General features: G+C 55.5%; 1 protein-coding gene across 12 annotated transcripts in view; it reads right to left on the bottom strand.

The window, feature by feature from the left end:
- Positions 1 to 24,150, bottom strand: part of ARHGAP22 (Rho GTPase activating protein 22) — a 191,336-nt gene that overhangs the window by 108,641 nt on the left and 58,545 nt on the right. For all 12 annotated transcript variants that reach the window (XR_011382574.1, XR_007916083.2, XM_051837514.2 and 9 more), the window contains one exon: positions 5,960 to 6,159. Coding sequence is in view for 10 of the 12 variants with exons in the window: in XM_051837514.2 (XP_051693474.1) it covers positions 5,960 to 6,159 (200 nt within the window). In the remaining 2 variants the exon portion in view is untranslated. The remainder of the gene's footprint in view (positions 1 to 5,959; positions 6,160 to 24,150) is intronic.

The following is a 24,150-nucleotide window of genomic DNA, read 5'->3' on the forward strand; positions in this document are numbered from 1 at the left end:
ACGTAAATGGTCCACACACCAACTTAGACCTCACCTTCCTGTTTGCAGTGGGGGTCTCCCACCAAGACCCGGGCCAGGCTCCCTGGTGTGAAACGCCTCTCTGTGCTCCTTCCTAGAGCACAAGACTCCACTGTTCACGTCTGAGCAGGGACGGCAGCTGCCTGTCGGCGTGGGCTGCTCAGGAGATCTGAGATCTAACTGCCTTTAGAGAAATAACTATTTAGGGGGCCGGTGCTGTGGCATAGTAGGCTAAGCCTCCACCTGTGGCGCCGGCATCCTATATGGGCACCAGTGCATGTCTTGGCTGCTCCTCTTCTGATCCAGCTCTCTGCTGATGTGCAACAGAGGATGGCCCAAGTCCTTGGGCCCCTACACCCACATGGGAGATCTGGAAGAAGCTCCTGGCTCCTTGTTTCAGATTGGCCCAGCTCTGGTCATTGCAGCCATTTGGGGAGTGAACCAGAGGATGAAAGACCTCTCTCTTTCTCTTTCTCTCTCTCTATAACTGCCTCTCAAGTAAATAAATACATAAATAGATAAATCTTTTGTTAAAAAAAGAACTGTTTATATATGTGAAAAGGGAAAGGGAGAGAGAGAGAGAGAGAGAGAGAGAGAGAGAGAGAGAAAGTGCTCCCAACCTCTGACTAACTCCCCAGTTGTCTTCACTGGCTGGGGAGGCAGGATTGAGTTCCTGCCTCCCCAGCCAGTGAAGACAACTGGGGAGTTAGTCAGAGGTTGGGAGCACTTTCTCTCTCTCTCTCTCTCTCTCTCTCTCTCTCTCTCTCTCTCCCTTTCCCTTTTCACACATATATCTCCCATGGAAGGCAGGAACCCAACTACTTGAACCATCATCGGCACCGCCCAGGGGTCTGCATTAGTAGGAAGCTGTAGTCAGGAGCCACTCAGGCATCAGAAACAGGCACTCGGAGACGGATATGAGCATCTTAACCAGCATCCTTCTGAAGATTTATGTATGTGGGTAAAAGAGAGAGAGACAGACAGAGGTGTGGACACACACACACACACACACACAGAGAGAGAGAGAGAGAGAGAGAGAGAGAGAGAGCCACTGGATTACATTCCCAATGGCTGCAACAGGGGCTGGGCCAGGCCCAGGACTCCATCCTGGTCTCCCACGTGGGTGCAGGGGCCCAAGTACTGGGCCATCTTCTGCTGCTTTCCCAGTGCATTGGGGGAAGCAGAGCAGCTGGGACTGGACCGGGCGCTCCAATAGCGGGATGCTGACATTGCAAGCAGGGGCTTAAGCTCTATGCCACAATGCCAGGCCTTAACCAGCGTCTTAACCATCAGGCCAAATGTCTGCCCTCCAAATGCTTTTTTTTTTTTAGAGAGATTTTACTTATTGATTGATTTGAGAGGCAGAGTTACAGACAGAGAGAGGGAGACAGAGATCCACCTGCTGGTTCACTCCCCAGATGGCCCCCACAGTGGACTGGTGCTCAGTGTGGGATGCCGGCGCCTCAGGTGGAGGCTTAGCCCATACACCACAGCGTCGACTCTCCACCCCTCTGCAATCAGTGCTTCTACTTTGGGCTCTTCTTTTGCCCTCATTTCCAGAGACGTCCGGGCCTCCCAGCCCTAGAGCCTTCGGGAAGTTCTGCCTTGCAAAGGGGACAGACTCTGTGGCTTCCTTCACGCTGGTCCAGAGGTTAGCCCGTGGGTCGGCTCCACGAATCAGCTGCCTCTCGCCCACCTGCTTTATTTATTTTTTTTTTTTGACAGGCAGAGTGGACAGTGAGAGAGAGAGACAGAGAGAAGGGTCTTCCTTTGCCGTTGGTTCACCCTCCAATGGCCGCTGTGGCCGGTGCACCGCGCTGATCCGATGGCAGGAGCCAGGTGCTTCTCCTGGTCTCCCATGTGGGTGCAGGGCCCAAGTACTTGGGCCATCCTCTACTGCACTCCCTGGCCACAGCAGAGAGCTGGACTGGAAGAGGAGCAACAGGGACTAGAACCTGGCACCCCAACCGGGACTAGAACCCGGGGTACCGGTGCCGTAGGTGGAGGATTAGCCTAGTGAGCCATGGTGAGCCACCTCCTTCTGTTCTTTTACCCTCATCTTCTCCCCGTTTGTTGATTGGTCACATTTAATCTGTTACATTTTCTTATGTGGCCATGGCATTTTGGAAATTATTCTTTGCATTTCCATCCCATTCCACTTGCACTGAAAGCTGAGAAACTCACAGGTAAGGGATGGAGGAAAACCAGACCTCTGTGAGTCCTCAGACTGCGGAGATGGACAGGCTGGTCAGCAAAGCACCTGGCAGAGTTCCCATGGCTCAAGCAACACTAAGGGGAAGCTTGGGCGCACTCTCAAGTCCCGGCGCCAAGTGCCTGTGCCCTGTCTTTCCAGCTGAGCTCGTGCAAGCCACTCCCTCCCTCTCCAACTTGAGCCCTCCTCAGCACCGTGTTCTCTCTGCTCGCAACCCTCCTGCCTGTGGGGAGGGGAGCAGGGAAGAGGTGAGGGCACAAGGAGGTGACCCAGGGCGAGGCTTGGCCTGCGTTGTGAGCTCTGGGCAGTCCGGGGACGGCGGACAGCCCTCTTCCTGACGGTTACATCACTGACGGGAAGGGCGCCCATCACGGCAGACAGCGAGCAGGGCGTGCTTTTCCAGGAACCAGATCCTGAGAATTAGCCCATTACCCGCAGTTCATGCAATTAAACACAAGCGCATGGAGCCCCTTTGCTACCGCACAGCATGGGCCAACTGAGTCACTGGATCCACAGGCACCCGTGCAGTGGGGCTGCATACAGGAGGCAGGCTTTGTTGGGGAGGGGAATGGGGACAGTAGTAACATCCCATGAGGCTTTGGGAGTGCCAGCCAGCACAGGAGGCCACAGGAGCCCTGGGCAGAAGCTGGCGTCAGCTGGCTTCTTGCACAGATCCAATGTGCCCATCGTGGGGAATGTTCTGGTGAGTGCCAATGCCTCTACTCTATTGGCTGCTTCCAGAAGAAGCTGTTGAGGTCTAGGAAAAGCAACAAGGGAGGGAGACGAGTGTCCAGGTCAGGAATTCAGGGGGACGGAAGATCCTTATGGCGCCAGCTGATGGGGATGCAGCCTGCGTACCCTCAGGGTCATTAGCTCCTGGTCTCACACAGCGTGATGATGCTGTGGGCTGGGCCAGGAGTGGGGACTACAGCAGGGCTCCCTGGCACCTTTGGTCACAGTCATCAGAGTGACTGGCCACCAGCTGGTCAGCCAGGAAAGCCAACACACCATGGAGGGGTCGAGGCTGGTCTTTAACACAGCACACAGAGGCCGGAAGGAAATTGGTGGTGCCTGGCCTGGGGAGCTGGGCTCAGAGGTAGGGCCGAGGGGGAGAGGCATCAAAGGGAGGGGCAGGGCTGGGGGGAACACACGGGCTCAGATCTAAGTGCCCAGGTACTAGGATTTGCCCTCAGTTACACAAACGATACCCGGTTCAGTCCCTGGTACACCCTTGTAAGGAGTGGTCAGAAAGGGGGACTTTTAAGAAACTTGTCGAAGCTGGCGCCGCCGCTCACTAGGCTAATCCTCCGCCTGCGGCACCGGCACACCGGGTTCTAGTCCCGGTTGGGGCGCCGGATTCTGTCCCGGTTGCCCCTCTTCCAGGCCAGCTCTCTGCTGTGGCCAGGGAGTGCAGTGGAGGATGGCCCAAGTGCTTGGGCCCTGCACCCCATGGGAGACCAGGAGAAGCACCTGGCTCCTGGCTTCGGATCAGCGCAGCGCGCCGGCCATAGTGGCCATTTGGGGGGTGAACCAACGGAAGGAAGACCTTTCTCTCTTAACTCTGCCTGTCAAATAAAATAAAATAAAATAAAATAAAATAAAAGAAGTTCGTCGAAACTGGGGTGAAAGGTCATGCGTATTTTCCAAGACCGATTCTGTCTCATCTTAAAAATGACAAAATTTGAAGTGAAAAGCGGTTCAGTGGGTGCAGGGACTCAGGCCGCTGCGTGCGGGCGTGAAGGCGGCCGTGGCTGACCCCCAAGTCCCTGTCTGCTCTGCTCTCGGAGCTGCTCTGGGTGCCCTTTCCTTCCTCAGGGCCCCGTGCTGCGGATCCGTCCTCCCTGGCTCTGGATCTCAGATCAGGGCCGCCCTCACGGTGTCTGCCCTGCCCGCCTTCGCTTGCGAAGGTTTCCCTGCAGCACTTTCCCTTCTCGCTTCTCTATTTTTTATTGTGGCAAATTCTACGGAGCATAGAGTTCACCATTTTCACCAGTTTTCGGCATATTTAAGTTCAGTTAGCTCCCATTGCTGTGAAGCGCTTTTTGGTTTTCACTTGGATATGTCTTATTTATTATTATTATTATTATTATTTTTGACAGGCAGAGTGGACAGTGAGAGAGAGAAACAGAGAGAAAGGTCTTCCTTTGCCGTTGGTTCACCCTCCAATGGCCGCCGCGGCCGGCGCGCTGCGGCCGGCACACTGCACTGATCCGATGGCAGGAGCCAGGTACTTATCCTGGTCTCCCATGGGGTGCAGGGCCCAAGCACTTGGGCCATCCTCCACTGCACTCCCTGGCCACAGCAGAGAGCTGGCCTGGAAGAGGGGCCACCGGGACAGAATCCGGCGCCCCGACCGGGACTAGAACCCGGTGTGCCAGCGCTGCTAGGCGGAGGATTAGCCTAGTGAGCCGCGGCGCCAGCTTATTTTATTATTATTTAAAAATCGTATTTGAGAAGCAGAGAGAGAGAGAGGTGTCCATCTGCTGGTTCATTCCCCAAATGCCTGCAATGACTGGGGCTGGGCTGGTCTGAAGCCAAGAGCCGGGCGCTCAATCTAGGTCTCTCCTGTGGGTGGCAGGGACCTGCGTACCCTTGAGCTATGACCACTGCCTCCCGGGGTCTGCACTGGTCGGGAGCTGGAGTCAGGAGCCAGCCAGGACTGGAACTCCAGCTTTCTGATACGGGACGTTTGTCTGAACTGGACTCTTAACTGCTAGGCCAAGCGTCGGCCTCCTGGATCCATCCTGTAAAGGCGAGCTTGACGTCACCGTCAGGAACGGAACAGACGTACTTTGTGTAAACAGAGGTGACCTTTAGGATAAACACAACACTGGCAGCCAGCTCCTGTGGGAGCAGCAGCTGGCGAGGCAGTCGGCTGTCCACCCCTCTCCACCCCTCCCCCATCCCCACAGAGGGAGGAAAGCAAGTGGGGGAGAAGCGCTCAGCCCAGACGCACGCTGCCCCGATACTGCACCTCGACCTACTTAGAGGGCCTGAGGGAGGCAGAACAGGCGCCTCCCCACGTCTTCCTGCCACGGAGGCCCCCTCTCTGCCCCCACATCACGGGGGCTGCAGACCCCCCCCCCCATGCTGAGGCTCTGTGACTCCCAACGAGGAGCATCCTTTGGGACAAACCTTCCCAGATCCCATCCACGGTTTCCCCAAGGAGACCCTGTCCTCCCCCAGCGTCCTAGATTTAGTTCTAGGAGTCCCACAGACAGCAGAAACCACGGCCGAGCAAATCCCTTCACGGAACAGCAGAACAGCGTAGCGCTGGCATATAACCCGTGCACATCCCCCAGTATGATTTAAACCATCGCTAGACAACTTATACCATGTGATGCAGTGTAGGTGTCAGGCAAATAGTTGTTACGCTGCATCCGTTTAGGGACTAAGCAGTGGTTTACAAAGGGAAAAGTGTTTGTTCAATATTGATGCTCTTCTTCTTCCTTTTTTTTTTTTTTAAGAATAAATTGCATCTGAGGTTAGTTGCATCTAAGCGACTAAGGTGGGCTCTCCACCAGCACCTGAAGGAATCGTTTTTGTTACAGAAGCTGTGGGTGTGCAAAGCAGGCTATGAGGCCAGGAACAGGGGTGGGGCCAGACATCACCATGAGCGGCTCAGTGCTGGTGGGCAGTGGTCCGGAGGGAGGGTCTCTGACCCTCCCCGTCCTGGGTGCAGTTCACCGTGCCATGACACCCCCAGGACAGGGGACACGTGCTTCTCACCTGGGGCTTGGTCTCATCTTTGTCCTTGTAGTAGAAAAGCTGGTCCCCGCGCAGCACAAACCAGCGCTGCTGCCAGTTCTTCATGATGCTCCTCTGCTTCTTCAGCCAGCCCGCCTTCAGCACAGGGCCCGACTTGTGGGGGCACGGCGGGCGCCCGGGGCTCCGGCTCTGCTCCCCCATCACCAGGCTTTTGGAGCGGGCTGCAAGCCGAGAACACACACAGGGAGCATGAGGACTGGCACACCTAAGGTCAGTCCCTGCCCTACCCCAGCACCCCAGCTGCCCTGTCCCCTGGCATGGGAGCCAAGGCCAGCAGGCCTGAGCTTGCTGGGCCCTACTTCCCATTGGGTTCCATAGCACATGTGCTGGAGCAACTCAGCAGCAGCTGCCCAAGGTTCTCCCCTGTGGCAGGTGTAGCCAGCCTGCCTAATCAGTTTCTCTTCCCCACTGGGTTCCTAGCTTCTCTATTTCTCCAGGTTTGCTCATCCACCCATCCATCCATCCATCCATCCATCCATCCATCCATCCATCCATCTGTGTTTGCATCTACCCATCCACACATCCATCCATCCACACATCCATCCATCCATGCATCTGTCCGTCCACCCATGCATGCATGCATCCATTCATGCATCTGTCCGTCCACCCACGCATCCACCCATCCATGCATCTGTCCGTCCATCCACGCATCCATCCATCTACGCATCCATCCATCCATGCATGCATCCATCCATCCTACTTGCATTCCTTCACCCACGCATCTATCCACACACCATCCATCCATCCATCCATCCATGTACTCAATCTCCCACCGATTCATCCAACAATGCATTCACGTATGCATCCAGTCACTATTTATTGAATGCCTACTATGTGCCAGGAACTGTTGCAATTACTGGTGATAAAGCAGATCACATTTTAGTCGGGCTCTTGTTACCGAGGCCTGGAGAGATCTGGCCCCACTTGCACCTGCCTCTGCTTTCTGCCTGGCTGCCTGCCTCTGGGAGAGTCATGCCTGAGCCCCAGCACCCAGAACCTCCCACAGCGACCCTGCTGCTTCCTGGGTGGGTCCATGGCTGGTAATCCTGCCGGGTGGGCCTGCACGGTGAGGTTCCTTGCTTTAGCTGTTTGTGTGACTCACTGGGGGCCTCCCAGCTGGACAAAGGGGCCATCATGCCTAACTCAGGGGCTTCTGCATGCCTGGAGCCCTGCAGGTGACATCAGTGGCCAGTGCTCTGCCAGGGTCAGTGCCCCCTTCACAGTGCTGACTGAGTTCTCATCCCCTCCATCCCCACCCTGTCAGCTCTCGCTCCTGCTCTTGCCTCTGTCTGCAGGGGAAGCTCCTCTCTGTGGCCAGGATCGGGGATACTGCTGCAGTGGTCAGTGCAGGAGCTGTCCTGGACTTCGGAGGCACAATTCCGAGTCTGCGTGTAATTGCACTTGCGAGTGTGAGCCCAGGGATCCTCACCACTGACTAGACCAACACACAACCCCTGTGGCTCCCTGTTCTCGCACTGTACCTCCGTGTGTGTGTGTGTGTGTGTGTGTGTGTGTGTGTGTGTGAGCACACATCTAAGCTCCTTCTGCCACATGAGTGACTGCGATTCCCTAAGCTGACTGTTCTTTCTCATTCTTCAAGATCCGTTCAGGCGATTCCTCCTCCAAGGAATCTTCCTTCCAAATCTCCTCCAGACAGTCCTTGTCTCCCCGGCCGGGGCACGCGCTCCGTGGCTGGTAATCACGCGTGTAGTTGCCTTTCTGCCCCTCTAGACTGGGTGGTGGAGGGGGAGGCCCTGAAGCCTTCCCCAGTTCTGCACCTGTGGCCCCCATCATTGTGCAGGGCAGGGCCTGGACGCGAGTCACGGTGGTCAAACATCTCAGGACACTCAGAGTTTCCTATTGCTAGGTCTGCATTTTAACGAAACCAGTCAACGCAACGTGAGAGCTGGTGTCTGGAGACAACATGCAGCCTGGTGGTCCCAGCCTTGTCCTGAGTCACACAGAGAATCCTGAATCTATTACTTGAATATAAGCAAAGCGCAGTGGGCACCTGCTCCCCGCGGGGCCGGCTCACTGAGCGCAGCAGGAGCAACTCAGCTCTGAGACGCACAGATCTGCAGGGCGGGCCGCTCAGGCCCTGGCCCACCCCGCCGGGACTCCCCACTGCCATCCCTCGGCTGTTGCTGAGGGTGCTGTTGAATGTGCCAGCATTGCTTTGGCTGCATTTTAGCCCCCAGAGAAAAGGGAGCTGTTTCCATGCTGGAGGGGATGGGTGATTTCTGGCGGGCGGTGGGTTTTGTCCAGAGATGACAGGGAAGAGAAAGCAGGGGGCTCAAGGGTGGACTGCTTGGCCCAGCTCCTCCTGGGGAAACAGCCCCCAGCTCTCAAGCCAGGCGGCACCCTGCACCTGTGGTTGAGCTTCGCTGTGTGCATTTGGAGTGATGGGATGTGCACCGGGGCTCCAGCTCTCTGCTGGCCTGCAGATGGTGAACTCGCGTGTGGTGCCCCCTTCAGTTCTGGCAGCTGTGTCCTGTCCATGCACGGGCACAGCTGTACCATCATATGTTACCTACAGATTCCCACGTCGCCCAGCGCTGGCATTCTCTCCAAAACTGGTTTCTTAATTAAGGAGACAGTGAGGCTCAGCAGAAGAAACACAGGCTCTGGGCAGAGGTCGGTTCTGTGAGCTCTCTGTGCCTCTGTCTGCTGATTGGCAAACTGGGCCCATGGTGGGATGGCCAGGGTTGGAGTTGGAGGAGGGGAGAGTAAAGGGCCCAGTAACTGGTTACCATGGCAACAATGATGCTGATGGAAACGGTGCAGTGGATGGATTCATGCAGAACTGGCTTTCCTGAAGCTGGGCTTATAGCAGTGGGCTCCTGAGCAGAAGATTGTGGATCTTTTTTAAAGACAAGATTTATTTATTTGAAAAGCAGGGTGACAGACACAGAGAGACAGAGACAGAGAGAGACAGAGAAGGAGATCTTCGATCTGTTGGTTCATTCCCCAGATGCCTGCAACAGCTAGGGCTGGGCCAGGCTGAAGCCAGGAGCCAGGAGCTCCATGCAGGTCTCCCAAAAGGGAGGCAGGGATCGAAGCACTTGGGTTATCTTCCACTGCCTTCCCAGGAGCATCAGCAGGGACTTGGATCAGAAGCAGGGCAGCCATGGCTCAAATATGGGATGCTGGCGTCATAAGTGGTGAGTTAACCTTTTGCACCACAGCGCCAGCCCCTGGCTTCTGGCTGTTTAGGTGCTGTGACCCACTGCCTTCTAAAAATGGTGTGTGGATATATGAGGGAATGTCAATGAGTTTATGGAAAAGTGGAATTAAAAGATAAGTTTATTTTGGTACAAAAATTTTGAAGTCCATGCATAGCTTTTTGATACCACACATTTTCTGTGAACTTTTGGAAGACTTTATAACGCACCACACAGATAGACAGTGGAGCACTTTCTCCATAACCACCCAGAGTAAGCCTAATTTAAAGAGTTCTGCTCCAGGGACAGAGTGGGCAAAGCCACCACCTGCAACACCCGCATCCCATATGAGTGCTGGTTTGAGTCCCGGCTGCCCCACTTCCGATCCAGCTCTCTGCTATGGCCTAGAAAAGCAGTGGAAGATGGCCCAAGTACTTGGGCCCCTGTACCCACATGGGAGACCTGGAAGAAGCTCCTGGCTCCTGGCTTCAGACTGGGTCAGCACTGGCCATTGTGGTCATCTGGGAAGCAAAGCAGTAGGTGGAAGACCTATCTCTATCCGTCTCTCTGTAACTCAGACTTTCAAATAAATAAATGAATCTTAAAAAAAAAAAAAAAAGGAGTTCTGCTCTGTATAACTTAGCAGGTATCAGATGACACATGGTTATTGTCCCGGCCCACTCTGTTTGAATTGTCAAGTGAGACCCCTTGGCGCAGCCCGCTACTCACCACAAGAAACCTGTGCCCACCCCTTTGCTCACTTAGCCAGTGGCCCCCGGAGGAGGAGCTGCTGGGCTCCCCAAGGTCCACACTCACTGGGCCCTCTGCTGCTCGCCGCATGAGCCTCCGCCCTCGCCCACAAGTCTTCAGCAGCCCTGGGAAGGCTGGACTTCTGCTTCTAGGCATCCACAACACTTTGCCCAGCCCAGTGTGTGCGATGCACAGCCCTGGCGGCTCTGCAAGCCCAGCAGCCAGGCCGTGGGGCAGCCAGACTCAGAGGAAACACCCTGGCCTGTGAGGCTGGGCTGAGCCACGGACAGGCAGCTGGCAGCTGTGGGGCCTTCCTGCTTCCTAGGCTGCACCTCACCTGCCTCTCTGTGCCTCCTCCCATCACAAGGCTGCAAGGGGCTGGAGCAGGCGGGATTTGGCAGACACTTGCAGATCCTTCTCCAAGACCAGGGGCATGTGCAAAGGATGCATGTGCGGGGCAAGGGTTACCATGGCCCCAGTGTCCCGGCGGGTCTCACAGCGGACCACAGAGGGAGCATGGACAGGTGTGCACCTCTGGTTATGAGTTTTCTTCTCTGGGTCTCGAGTTCCTCCAATAGGTCAAGAATCACTGGTGAGATCAAGTCGCCAGCACCCAGCCTTTTGTCTTTTAATGGCCAGGGATTTCTAACTGGACACCTGGCAGACCGTGCTGCCTCTGGGTGTGGATTTTCTGGAGCCGAAATGTGGGTGCAGCGCTCTGCTCTCCCTTTCTCCTTTCCCCCTTCTTGGGGGAGCCTGCAGGGCCGCTTGGTGCCCTCCGTCCGCCTCCAGGTTTCTTCAGAGTGCTCTCTGGGGTCTTCAATGGAGACTGAAATCCTCAGAATATTTTAGGGCCTCCTCCCTGGTTCTGTATCTCATCTTCTATTACAACAGGGCTCGTGCCACGAGACCACACGCTGTTACAACCCTGAGTGCACCTGCCCTTCCTTCCACATCCCCGCGGCACCTTGTGCAGGGCCAGCACGTAGCAGGAGCTCAATAATCTTGGTGACAGTAGCGCTCCACTCCCTGGAGCTGTGCTGAGCCTCTGCCCAAGCTGAGTGAGCAGTGTCTGAGGGGGGCGTCCTCGATCCAGGGCTGAGCTTTCTGGGCACTGTGGATCAAGAGTCCAGCAAGTTGTGCAAAACCTGACTGTGTGGCTGACCCCAGGGCTGGCCCACGGTTTCTGCAATATGACAAGACACAGAAAGAGGGGGAGTGGTCTGTGCCACGAACCCCACGCCCTGGGCACCTGCTCTCCTGAGGACTTAGGTAGACAGAGAGAACAGGCACAGGGAGCTGCAGTCACCTGGGCAAGGGGGCCCACGCGCCTGCAGGCAGGAGGCTGGAGCTGACCTCCTTGTCTCCATTTCTGCAGATGCTGAGGGCTGCACCTGCTCTATGCCCTGTCCACCCCACCCCCGCTGTCCCCAGGTCTGCTGGAAAGGCTGGCCAAGTCCCAGGTTCATCAGGGAGCCACTTCCTGCAGATGCATCCTAAGCTGCCAAACCCGCCCAGCTGATCCCTCAACGCCGTTATTACTGATAAGGCTGATTGAGCTTCTGCAAAGGAAAACAAGGATTATGATTTATTCATCACCACTGTTCCTGTCTCCAGCACTTCTTTGAATCCACTGATTTGGTTCTGTAAATACTTGAGCCAGATTTCAAGTTGAACATCGCGGACATTCAAAGGCCCCAGGTGGGCTGTGACCTGGAGGGCAGGAGGGTGACCTTTGCCCTCCTCAACACTGGATCTCACCAGCATGGTCACCAGCATGGTCATTCGTTCGTTCATTCATTCATTCATTCATTCATGCCAAGTCTGTGGCAAACAGCACCACCCCGGGGATGAGAGTCACAGGGTACCTGTGGGATGGCAAAGGCAGCAGCTGCTGAGACGAAGCTGTGGACTTTCCAAACCCAGAGCCCTGCAGAGCCCCAGGAGGTGGGAGCACCTGGCTGGGCAGTGGAGGAGGACCGGATGTGGGCTGACCTCGGGAGAGGTGGGGCTGAGCACTAACGTGGCACTACCTACCCCTGTGCCTCACCCCCGCGAGTGGCTGGAGGCTGTCCTTCCCTCCTCTCTCCGACAGGCATGCTGTGGGAGGCGGCCCACACCTGCGTCTCTCCTATCATCCCCTTGCATCTGGAGACTGGGCTCTCTCTGGCACTGCTCAGGCCAAATCCAACAGCCCGTTCCTGTCCGCAGACTCCAGACCCCTTCATGGCTCAGATGCTGCTGGAAGCAGGAAGCTCTTCCTTCCTCCAGTCCTGCAGGTCCTAACCACGCACATCTATGCCCAAGTCCCCGACTGCATGCACCTTGGTTCTCCCTGAAAGTCCCACCCATGCCCAGAGCTGTCCCAGCTGCCCACTGTTCCATCATGCATCCCTGGGAGCTCACGTGGGAACCTCAGACTCACCACGTGTGGGAGGCTCTGCAGGGACCGCATGCTAACTCAACAGGTGCCTGTCTCTCCCAGACCTGCTCCTCCTCCCCTTCTTATCCAGGGCCCCACCACCAACCAGCCCTGACAGCAAACCCCTCCCTTCCAGCCCTGCTGTCAATCTGTCTCCAAGTCAGAAGTCACCTTCTCTGCTCTCTCCTCTGTTTCCACTCCTCTTACTGTGTCAGTGCAAACACAACCGTCCCTTGTTGGTCTACCTCCTCATGCCCTCCACAGGAGTCTCCAAAGCACATATGCACCTGCCAGTGCACCTGCCAAGGAAGGGCTCTATGTGAGACCCTTGTCTATCAGGACAACAGGTGCTGTTACCTCTGCCTTCCAGATGTGCAAGTGGAGGCTTTTGGAGGTTGACACAGTTGCCTGAGACCATACCATGTAGCAGGTGGCACCACCTGTTTTTGGAACCCGAGTCTGCCTAACTTTCAGAGCCTGCTCATTTAACCTCTTTATGGAATTGCCTTGGTTTCCAAAAACAGGTTTAAGCATCTTGCCCATTTTCTGAAAGGTGAAAATAGTATTTCCTATGCACGCAGCAAACCCCACCCCCAGGCTGGCAGCACCCTTTGCTAGCACAGCACCAGGCAACGTAACCATGCACGTTCACGCATGCCTTGGGTGAATGTGTGTGCATGCATGGATATATGAGTATGTATGTGCGTGTGTGTGCACCTGGTTGGACGTCTGGGGTCTCCATCCAGGTGGTCAGTTCCCAAGGAGGGAACCCCCAGGTGACAGCCCTGACACCTGTGGAGGGGCTGGTGACCGTGGTATGCACAGGATGAGGGGCTGGGACAGAGAAGGTAGAGGGCAGGGCAGTAATGACTTCCACTGGAACAATTAGGCATTCATTTTCCAAGATGTGTCCAGTAGGAAGTCAGAGGTGACCTTGAGTGTGCCAGGGAGTGGGGCTCAAGGGTGGCAGCTGCAGGCCAGGGTGTAAAGGCAGGAGGCACTCAGCTAACGTGTGCTGAATGATAATTACCATGGTGACAACAGCTGCTATCCCTGAGTGCTCAGACACACACTCGATGCACGGGCCCAAGTGCTCTATGGGAATGATTTCACCTGCTCCTGACAAGTGGTACTACTTCCATTTTACAGACGTGCAAGCTGAGATTTGCAGAGCTGGGGACAGTTCTCAAGGCCAGGCCGCTGGCAGGGGGCACTACTTGTGTGTGGGGTTGAGTTTAGCTGACTTCAGGGTTTGCACACTTAGCTTCATTATGGAACTGCCACAGGCACCCAGGAGGCCTGCAAAGAGGGGGACTGGGAGGAGAACCCTGAAGCACTTGGCACAGAGGATAGGATGAGCAGCTTGGAAGAGGAGTAGCCAGAGGCTCAGGAGGACCGCCAGGGTGAGACCACCATAGAAGACCCCAAGAGGGCCATCAACAGGGGATACTGCATGCCAGAGGAAGGGATGGAGTGAAGGCTATGGCCCTGCAAGAGCCATTTTATGAAGACAAGTCAGGGAGGGAGCTTCCCGGGAGACACCGGGACGTGCAGCCTGGAGTCAGACGGAGGGAGCAGCCCGGGACAGCAAGATGCCATCGTGGGCCATGGCAGGAGGCTGGGAGACATGCGCAGATGGGGGCAGGGGTCCCACAGCAGCGAGATGGATGGGAGGGCCCACCTGGGCAAGCCCCCCGTGTTCCACGGCGCTGTCTGCGCTAGAGCTGACGGCAGCCCTCCACACCCACTCCCCAGCCCCTCTATATTGCGGCCGCCTGGAGCTGCACCCGGCTCAGAATGTGCTGATCAGCAAGGGCACGGGCCATGAGCTTTCCCAGTCACGGGCTGTTAGCAGGTCAGCTCTCACTGCAGTAGCTCTGGCCTGGCCTTCCTGGAAAAGCTGGACAGAGCGAGTAGGGTTTCCTCCCTGGGCCTGGAATGAATGGACAGGGCTGGGGCTGGTGGTGGCTGACGTGAGTCATTTCACTCATTCCAGGGTCACTGATTGCTCTGGGACTCAGAGGAGAGGAATGGCTGACAACGCTGTTCTGCTGTGGCTGAGCCAGGAGTCCAAGCTGGGGCCTGGTCTCCAGGGATGCTGCGATTCTTCCCAAGTAGGACGGAGCCAGAGCAGCCCCTGTGTGCTCCAGATCCGAGGAAAAGAGGGGGAAAAGGGAGTCTGAAAGGCAAGGTCTTAAGAGTCGCAACAGGGACAGGACGGCTGTGTCCCCTCGGCCAAGGACTGCGCCGGATGAGACCACACGTCACTCAAACTCAAGGGGTCAAAACCTGGGGTGTAGGCAAATGGAATTCAAGTACCAGGGGTGGGTCCATTAGGAGAGGAGGGCACAAGGGCTGGGCGGCCAGGGCGTTGCTATGGCAACACCAGGGGCAGGGCCAGCAGCTCAGGTACAGTCTCCTGCCCTGTCCTACCAAGGCAGTGGGGGCTCTGTCGCCCACCAGCGTAGAAGAAAGAAAGGAAGAGACAAGGCGGGCGCAGAAGAGGAAGGCTGAGTGCCCAAGAGAGGTGTGTAAGGGTGTGAGCCTTAGGAGTGATGGGGAAACGCAGACTGCAGCTCCTGTGAGTGCTGCAGCAAGGGGCAGTAGTACAGGCTTGGTGACAACACGCTGGGGAGGTTAGGAGTAATCTGCACGTCACTGCATGGGGGCAATTGGGCTGTATTCATTAGCATTAAAGATCTATATTCTGTGACCCGGCAATTCTGCTTCTCACCTCTGTCCTCCAGACAGAAGCACAGAGGCACAGGTGGTCAACATCCCAGGATCATCCAAGGATGATCTAGAAATCCAGGGGTTGATCTAGAAATGCAACCCCCACTCCTGCTGTCAAATAAAAAAATAAAAAGTCTGTGGGACCAGTGCTGTGTTACAGTGGGTAAAGCGCCACCTCCAGCACTGGCAACCCATATGGGCGCTGGTTTGAGTCCCGGCTGCTCCACTTCCAATCCATCTCTCTGCTGTGGCCTGAGAAAGCAGTAGAAGATGGCCCAAGTCCTTGGGCCCCTGCACCTGCATGGGAGACCTGGAAGAAGCTCCTGGCTCCTGGCTTCAGATCAGCACAGCCCTGGCTGTTGCGGCCATTTGTGGAGTGAACAGTGGATGGAAGACCTCTCTCTCTCTGCCTCTACCTCTTTGTAATTTTGCCTTTCAAATAAATAAATAAATATATTTTTTTAAAGTGTGTGTGGGTGGGGGGAGCATGGATGTTTGGCCTAATGGTTAAGTTGCTGTTTAGGAAACTCCCACATCCCAGGCTCTGTGTTTGATTCCTGGCTCCAGCTCCTGACTCCAGCTTCCTGCTAATGCGGATGCTGGGAATGGACAGCTCAAGTAACCAACCCCGCCACCACACAGAGATCCAGAGTGAGCTCTCAGCTCCTAGCTTCCCCCCATTCCTGGACACTGAGGGCATTTGGGGAATCAATCAGTAGTGAGCTCTCTCTCTCTCATAAGTAACTAAATAACCAAAAAATAATAAGCATGCCAAAATGTGAATGTCCACCGGTAGGAAAATAGCCAGATAAATTGCACTAAATTCCCGTTACAGAAGGTTCTACAGACGTTTACGAGAATGAGATGAAGTATGCAGGTTATGAAGGTTGAATAACCCTTATCCAAAATGCTTGTGACCAGCGTTTTAGATTTAGAATTTTTCCTTTTTTAGATCATGGAATATTGGTACACACGAAATGAGGTATCGTGGGGGTGAGACCCAAGTCTAAACTTGAAATTCAGGTGTATGTTTCACACAGACCTTATGTACCTGGTCTGAATGCAATGTTATATGGCATTTTAAAAATAAGGCTGATCATGCAATGAAGTTTCACGGCATGGGATTTTACACTTGTGCTATCACCTTGGCCAGCACTCAAAAAGTTTCTGACTTTGGAGCCTTTCAGATTTCCTGTTTAGCAATGGTCAGCTTTGTAAGTGAACACGGTTAGCTTCCCCTTTTAATCAACTCCTTAGAAGTGACTTCTCTCCTGTCTCCAATACCTGCCCTGTTCCCTTTTGAACTCACTGTAGCTGGGTTTCCCCTACCTCTGTGCCACCCAGACCACGCTCATCAAGGTCACCAAGGACCCTCTCATTGCCCAGTCCTCTCACTCCTGGGCTGCACACAGCCCCTGGCCCCACTGACACCCCCCACCCCCTTTCCAGCCACGTCCTGCCATTGGATTCCAGCATCACACTCTCCCGCCTTTTCCCTACTGCAGTGGCTACGACACTGTCTCACCTCCCCCACCTCTCAGTTTGAGTGCCCAGCGGCTAGGCCTTGGGCCCCATGTCCATCCGCAGGCACAGTCTCATGGATTTAAACGTGCAGAAGCCCTCTGGGCGGCCCCGCCCTGGACTCGAGACCATGAGTCACACTGCCTTTCTGACGCCTCCCACTTTGCAAGCCCAAAGCTGAACTTCCGGTCTTCCCCTGCCCTGGAACCTGCCCCTCCCACAGTGTCCCCATCCCTGGGCCTGCCTTGTCCCCAGTCTCCGGAGTTACTGCCACAGCCTCTCTGCTCCACCGTCCTCCTGAGAGGGTTTGCAGACAGCAGCAAATCAAGTGGCTGCCTATGAAGACCCTGAAGGATCCTCAAGATCACACAGAGTAAAAATTAACAGCCACCACTGTCTCCCACAAGAGACCTGGGGACTCAGTCACGTAACCTCTCAGCCCCACCCTGGCCTCTCCTGCCATGGCCACACTGGCCCCTGCTGCTCCTGGCCAGACACGTGCCCAGCCTCTGGCTCTGTACCCGATCCCTGTAGCGCCTCCTCTCTGTCCTAACACCATTTCCCCAATACTGCCTTTCCTGACCACCCTTTAAAAAATGGATCCCCCTCTCCTTCCAGCTCCCTTCTTCTGCCTTAACAGGGACGTCAATGCTGTTACAGACCTGGAGGAAAGCCAAGTTGTAGGGCAATGCATGGTACATAATGCTCGATAAAAAGGGGAGAAAAACCCTGACTCCAAGCCAAAGACATGGCGACGTGTTTCGGTCGGGTGCAGGTATCTACACAGTGTAGGGTCTTGGGAAGGAGCCTCAGCCGACTGAAAGACAGCACAGAGCTGTAACGCTGCACATTTCATACAGGGAATGCATTTGTGTGTGGCTCACGTAAATGACCATGAACACTGTTAAATGAAAGAGCTCTTTTGCAATGGAGCTGGATCCCCTTGGTCCACCCAAACTGGCTATGAAAATGATCATCAATACGACCAGTGTTCGTGATTATTAGCTGCGACCAGAATCACACCAGGATCTTGACCACCACAACAAGCCTCTGCCTGTGGGGTTCCCAGGTGAGGGACCCAACGAACCAGGACAGAAGGGATGGACAATGCTCGGGAGGAAGCCCTTCAGCGGGTCCACAGTTAGGGGGTGGGGGTGGCTGCAGGTGGGCACACCTGTTCCACTCCGCAGGGGCACTGCTCTGGCGCACCTGGGCCAGCTCCACTCTGCTTCCTCCATCTCCTCTCACACTAAGTAATCAGGGCTCAGTGAAGGTGAGCACTGCTCAGACTACCAGTGGATCTCTCACACCTTCAGTGGATCTCTCAGATCCCCACTGGATCAGTCACACCCCCAGATCTCTCCTACCCCAAGTGGATCTCACATGCTCTAAGTAATCCAGTGGATTACTCACACCCCACTGGGTCTCTCAGACCCTCAGCAGGGTACTCACACCCTCATTGGATCACTCACACCCCCAAGGGGACTCTAGGACCTCCAGAAGCTCACTCACACCCCCACTGGATCTCCCATACCCCACTGGATCTCTCAGATAACCCCCCAGCAGATCACACACCCCCTAGTGGATCTCTCCCTCTCCCCCTGGATCACTCACACCCCCTCACTGGATCTCTCGGACCCCCAGCAGCTCACTCACACCCCCAGCACTGCAGCAACAAGAGCTGGTGGGTAGACATTGTTCTGAGAGCGCATCCAGCATACCTTCACAGTGGCTCACATCAGAGTTTGGCCCAAACCCTCTTCGATCCTTTTCCCTATGCTTAAGCCCCTCCCCAGCCTCATGCATCCTTTCTAGTGGACTGCCCTGGGGAGCCGGTTTCTCAGGATGTGGCTTGCTCGGGAAGATTGCCCCTGGGCTACTGGAGCCTGTTTGTCCAGCCCCGAGAGAACTGGGAACTGAGAACCTAGGAAGCTCTCATCTTCCAAGGACAGCTGTTGGCCGAGGACTTCTCAGTGCGTGAATCTGAAAGCGCTGGAAACCTGTTTCTTGCTGGGTAAAGAGGTGCATTACAGGGCAGGCACTGTGGCACAGCAGGTTACGCCGCTGCTCGCAACGCAACCAGCATCCCACATCAGGAAAAGTGGCTAGAGTCCCAGGCACTCGGCTTCCAATCCGGCTCCCTACAAATGCACCTAAGGAGGCAGCAGAAGATGGCTCAAGTACTTGGGCCCCTGCCATCCACATAAGAGACCAGGATGGAGTTCCTGGCTCCTGGCTTCAGTCTGGCCCAGCCCTGCCTGCTGTGACCATTTGGGGAGTGAACCAGCAGATGAGAGATCTCTCTCTCTCCCCTCACCTCCATCACTCTGCCTTTTGGTGCACTTCACCCTCGGAGCGCCCCTGGGGCTCTGCTCAGACCTCCCTGTGTGGAGCGGTGCCCCTCCTTTTCCCTGTCCTGCTCCCTACCTCTCAGTGGCCCCCCAGCTCCAAGAGGGCACCTCGTTCATAAATTACCGCGGGTGATTCCTCCTCTTAGGGTCTACTTTGGAGACCCGACTGATTTTCAGGACCTTTTGGGGGAGGTTTATGGCAGCCTTGGCCTTGGGCAGCTGCTGGGACCTCTTGGCCCTGGAGGGCCCGCAGAGAGGCGTGGGAGGCGACTTGCATGGGGGCCCGCAGGGGTGTTCCTGTGCCTATAGCTCTGCACGTGGAGCAGTGAGAAGCGGCTGCAGGAGCTGAAGCACAATTGATTTACACATGTCGATGGGATCTGAAAGCCGAGCTAGCACACAGCGAGATGGATCTCAGCTGAATTGATGGCCAGGGAGAGTATCGAGGCTGAGAGATTGATGGAGGAGAGGGGAGTGAGGTAATGGACGGGCCCCTCTGGAAGGGCCCAGATGAGATAGCCTCGCAAAGTTAATGCAATCTGCAGCCAGGGGCGAGGGCCTCCGTGGGGGTCCCATGCTGCCCTGGGAATACAGCACCGGCTTCTGATGATTTATTACCCTGTGGCTCCTGAGTGCCCTACTTTTTTTTTTTTTTTTTTTTTTTAACTTGTTTACTTAGCTTTCTTCCTGGGCTCTGTATGGCCATCTGCTCCTCCCTAGGTGCCCCCACTGAGGGCTCCAGAGAGCCTGAGGGGTTCTCCTAATGGGCCTTGCTTCAGAGCCTGTAGGACTACAGACAGGGAGGGGGCACAGACCTCACTCCTCCCACCCCTCCCCAGCCACCACTTCCATGAACGAAAGCACTGATTTTTTAAAAGAGCTGTGAGGTGGCTGAGGAAGTTTGCAAATTGTTCATAATGAGCATTTTAATGATTTCAAAAAATCAATATACAAGATCACACTCTTCAAAGTCACTCTTTTTTAAAAAAAAATGTTTATTCATGAACTTGAAAGCCAGAGCAATGAGGGGGAGGGAGGGAGGAAGGGAGGTAGAGAGAGAGAGAGAGAGAGAGAATGAATCTTCCATCTGCTAGCTCACTTCCCAAATACCCACAGTAGCCAGGGCACGGTCGGGCCGAAGCCAGGAGCTCAGAACTCCATCTGGACCTCCCACCTGGGTAGCAGGGACCCAAGCACTTGAGCCATCATTTGCTGCCTCCCAGGATGCATTTGTAGGGATCTGACTCAGAAGCAGAGCAGTCAGGATTTGAACATACTCTCTGATATGGGATGATGGTGTTGCAAGTGGTGGCTTAACCCTCTGTACCACAACACTTACCCCCTTAAAGGTTTTTCTTTCATTTTATTTTTAGGATTTACTTGTTTATCTGAAAGGCAGAGTTACAGAGAGAGGAGAGAGGGACAGAGATCTTTTCCAACCACTGATTCACTCCTCAAATGGCCACAATAGCCAGATCTAGGCCAGGCCAAAGCCAGCAGTCAGGAACTTCCTCCAGGTCTCCCACATGGGTGGCAGGGGCCCAAGTCCTTGACCCATCTTCCAGTGCTTTCCCAGGTGCATTAACAGGAAACCGGATCGGAAAGGGAGCTGCCAGGACCCCAGCCGGCGCTCATGTGGGATGCCCTTGAACGTTATTCTTATTGGCTGTTCCTCTGACCTGGCTGGGCTGCTTTTTGACAACACAGTGGGGAGGGCTGGGACACCTGGACTGCCTGTTCTTCACTTGCACTCAGGGCTCACCCCCAAGTTCAGCTGGATCCAGCACTCTTTCACCTGTCCCTTGAGTTTACGGGGCCTCCCGCCTGTCCGCCTGCTGCGGGAGCTCCTGGGGCACGGAAGTGAAAGGACGCACGCCCGCCTTGGCAGAGCTAAAGGGGGAACAGACACCCAAACTCCAGGTCTCACTGTCATCACGGCACACAGGAGTCTAAAGCAGGGAGGGGACGTGAAGACGTGGCGAGGAGGTCAGGCGGGGAGGAAGGTGTGGGAGGAGGTGAGGCTGACGCTGGGCAGATGAAAGGGTGAGCCTCGTATGGAAGGCTGGGGTGCTGGGGGGCAAGGGTGTGCATACAGCAGGGGAACAGGAAGACACAGAGGGTGTGGGGTCCTACTCAGGAAGTCTGGCTTGGCTCCAGGTCTCTCAGGACCTACATCCTCACAGCCTGAGACCCGGCAGACTCCCGACAGCCCCTCCTCGAGACACAGCGGGCAGCCTCTGGGGCCCCCTCGCTGTGGCTATATCCCTTTCTCGGGAGGGGGACAGCTTCACCACCTCCTCGGCCACCAATGACATGGGTATGACGTTGGTAGGGCGTTCAAGGCCCCCGGTGGTGCTCCGCTCAGCCTCTCCAAACCAACCAGCAGTCCCACGTGGGCCACTTCATTCATACAACTGTGTCTGCACCTGGCCTGCCTCACTCTGCTTGATGGCCTGATGAACCCTCACTCACTCTTCGTTGTTTTTTAAATTAACCAATTTATTTGAGAGGCACAGAGATGGAGAGAGATGGGCATAGATAGACAGAGCTCCTGTCCTCTGGTTCACTCCCCAAATGCCCACAAGAGCTAGCACTGGGCGGAGTCACAGCCAGGAGCCAGGAACTCCATCCAGGTCTCCCACAACGGTGGCAGGGACTCAGTTATTTGAGCCATCATCACTGCCTCCCATGGTCTGCATCAGCAGGGAACTGGAGCCTGGACTCAAACCTGGATACCCTGATGTCAGGCTAGGGGGTCTTAACCACTAGGCTAACCAGCCTGCTCCCTGACTCACTCTTGAGGCATCAGGGCAGTTGCTCCCCATGACAGGAAAACCTCTCAAGAAGAGGAGAAAGAGATGAAACCCCAGAGGAGTGGACATTGTGGTGCAGCAGATTAAGCTTGGGACGCCCACATCCCTACCTATCAGACTGCCTGTTCGAGTCCCTGCTCCTCCACTTCCAATCCGGTTTCCTGTTTAATTGTGCCTGGGAAAGCAGCAGCCGCCCAAATACTTGGGCCCCTGCCACCCACATGGGAGACCTGGATGGAGTTCCTGGCTTCAGCCTGGCATAGCCCTGGCTGTTGGCAGGGGGGATTTTGGGGAGTGAACCCACAGATGAAAGATCTCCATCTCTCCCTCTCTGTTACTCTGCCTTTCAAATAAAATAAATAAATAAGTAAAAAAGAAATAAAATCCCAGAGACCTCATGTTCCTGTATCTAGTCTGGGATTGGTTTCCCCGCCCATGGCCTGTTTCCACTCAGTGTGGCAAACAAGACACTGCAACGGGGAGCTGCACTTTTCCTCCATCTCCCCTCGGGGTGATGGGTGTGGAGAGGCCATGTAAGCATGGAGAAGGGGCACAGGGTTTGGAGTCCTGAGGCCTGGGGTCCTCTCGGAGCCCCCAGGTGTCCACTTAGAAAATGAGGACAGACACACTTCCTGGACTGTGGTGGGGATGAGCCGGGTGAACCCTGTGGAAGTGCTTTGTGAATGGGGGTTGGCACTGCTTCTTGCGAACACAGTCCAAGCCTCTCGGCGCCTCTCTCCCCTTCTTCTGGACCCCATCTGGGAGCCACTGGCCTGGGACCTCCCAGTCTTTGCTGCTTCCTCTCCTGTTCAGACTAGACAGGCATTCACCAGGAGCCTGGGGTGGGTGAGCCCATGTCATTCACTCAATTATAAATCTCGCTCTGTGCCCACCTAGGAGCTGTCTGCTTAGAGCGTCGCATCCCCACTCTGAGCTAAGTCATCACGGAGGCTGCCGGGATTCCAGCAGGGCCAGGGCAGGGTCCCAGGGCAGGTTGGGGAGTTCAAGGTGGCCTCCCAGCTAAGGTCTAACCCAGCTCAGGCCATCTTCAGACAGCAAGGTCACGGCCAAGGTTTCAGCTGTCGGGGGCGGCAAGGCCAGCCTGAGCTCCTCCAGCCCGGCCCCTGGCGGCACCTCCTGTCCTGAGCATATAAGAACACTGCTGGGGTGGCTCCCTTAGTGGGGCTTCTCTGGGGACAGAGGAGCTGGGTTTCCCTGTCAGCTAGCAGGAGGTCTCTGGGAAGAAAAGGCAGGAGTAGGAAGGAGGCTGCAGCTTGAGATGTCCGCTCCCCTGGGCGCCAAAGCCGCCTTCATCTCTGGGCATGTGGGCTTTGGGTGGCTGGGCGGGGTGGGGGTAGTGGCTGGGAGCATCTGTTCTCAGCGTGAATTCTTGACTCCCTGGTACTTCTTCTTCTTTTTTAAAAAGAGTTATTTATTTGAGAGGCAGAGTTATAGACAGAGAGAGGAAGAGATAGAGAAAAGATCTTCCATTCACTGGTTCAATCCCCAGATGGCTGCAACGGCCAGAGCTGTGCCAATCTGAAGCCAGGAGCCAGGAGCTTCTTCCGGGTCTCCCACGTGGGTGCAGGGGCCCAAGCACTTGGGTCATCTTCTACTGCTTTCCCAGGCCATGGCAGAGAGCAGGATTGGAAGTAGAATAGCTGGGACTTGAACTGGTGTCCATACTAGATGCCAGCAATGCAGGTGGCGGCTTTACCTGCTACACCACAGTGCCGGCCCCATACTCCTGGTTCTTACAAATTACTGGGGGATGGCAGGTGGTGCCTCCACCACTCAGCCCTGCCCCTGCTACCTGGGGGAGAGTGTCAGGAAGCAGAGGAGACTCTCAGTCCCTCTGCTCCAACAGCCACTGCAGGTGGCCCATGGAAACACCACTGCTCCCACAGCTGGATGTCCCCTCTCCCTGTCCTCTGGGCCACCCCCTGTAGACCCCTGTTTACACTGCAGCCTGCCACATCCCTCACCTGTTTAAATGTGGGATGGGTCCAGTGCCCGGTGGCATCACCTTGCCCCTACTGCCCTCCTGCAAGGCAGCCGCCCACAGCTTGAGCCGGACCCAGGCCTCTGGGCCTCAGCACGTGAGATTTTCTCTGCCAGGGACAGCTTTCCTTTCGTGATGCCTGGATCTGGGACCAGTGTGTAAGGATGTGAGCCCACACATGACATTCATGCGCCCAGGGGTTGAATCCCGGCATTCCCGCTTCCAGACTGGAAGGCTTTCCCATCTGGCATGTCCAGTATCCTTGCTGGGACTCAGTTTTCTCATCTGAAAAATGGGGCCGTGGTGCCCTTTTTCTCAGTAGGGGTCTCTGAGGATGGAAAGTGGTTATGTACAGTGCCCGCACATGGCAGGTGTAACAGGACTTCAGGATGGAAGTTC

This window comes from Oryctolagus cuniculus, chromosome 15 (assembly GCF_964237555.1).
Source record: "Oryctolagus cuniculus chromosome 15, mOryCun1.1, whole genome shotgun sequence".
In the NCBI taxonomy this organism is placed as follows: domain Eukaryota; kingdom Metazoa; phylum Chordata; class Mammalia; order Lagomorpha; family Leporidae; genus Oryctolagus; species Oryctolagus cuniculus.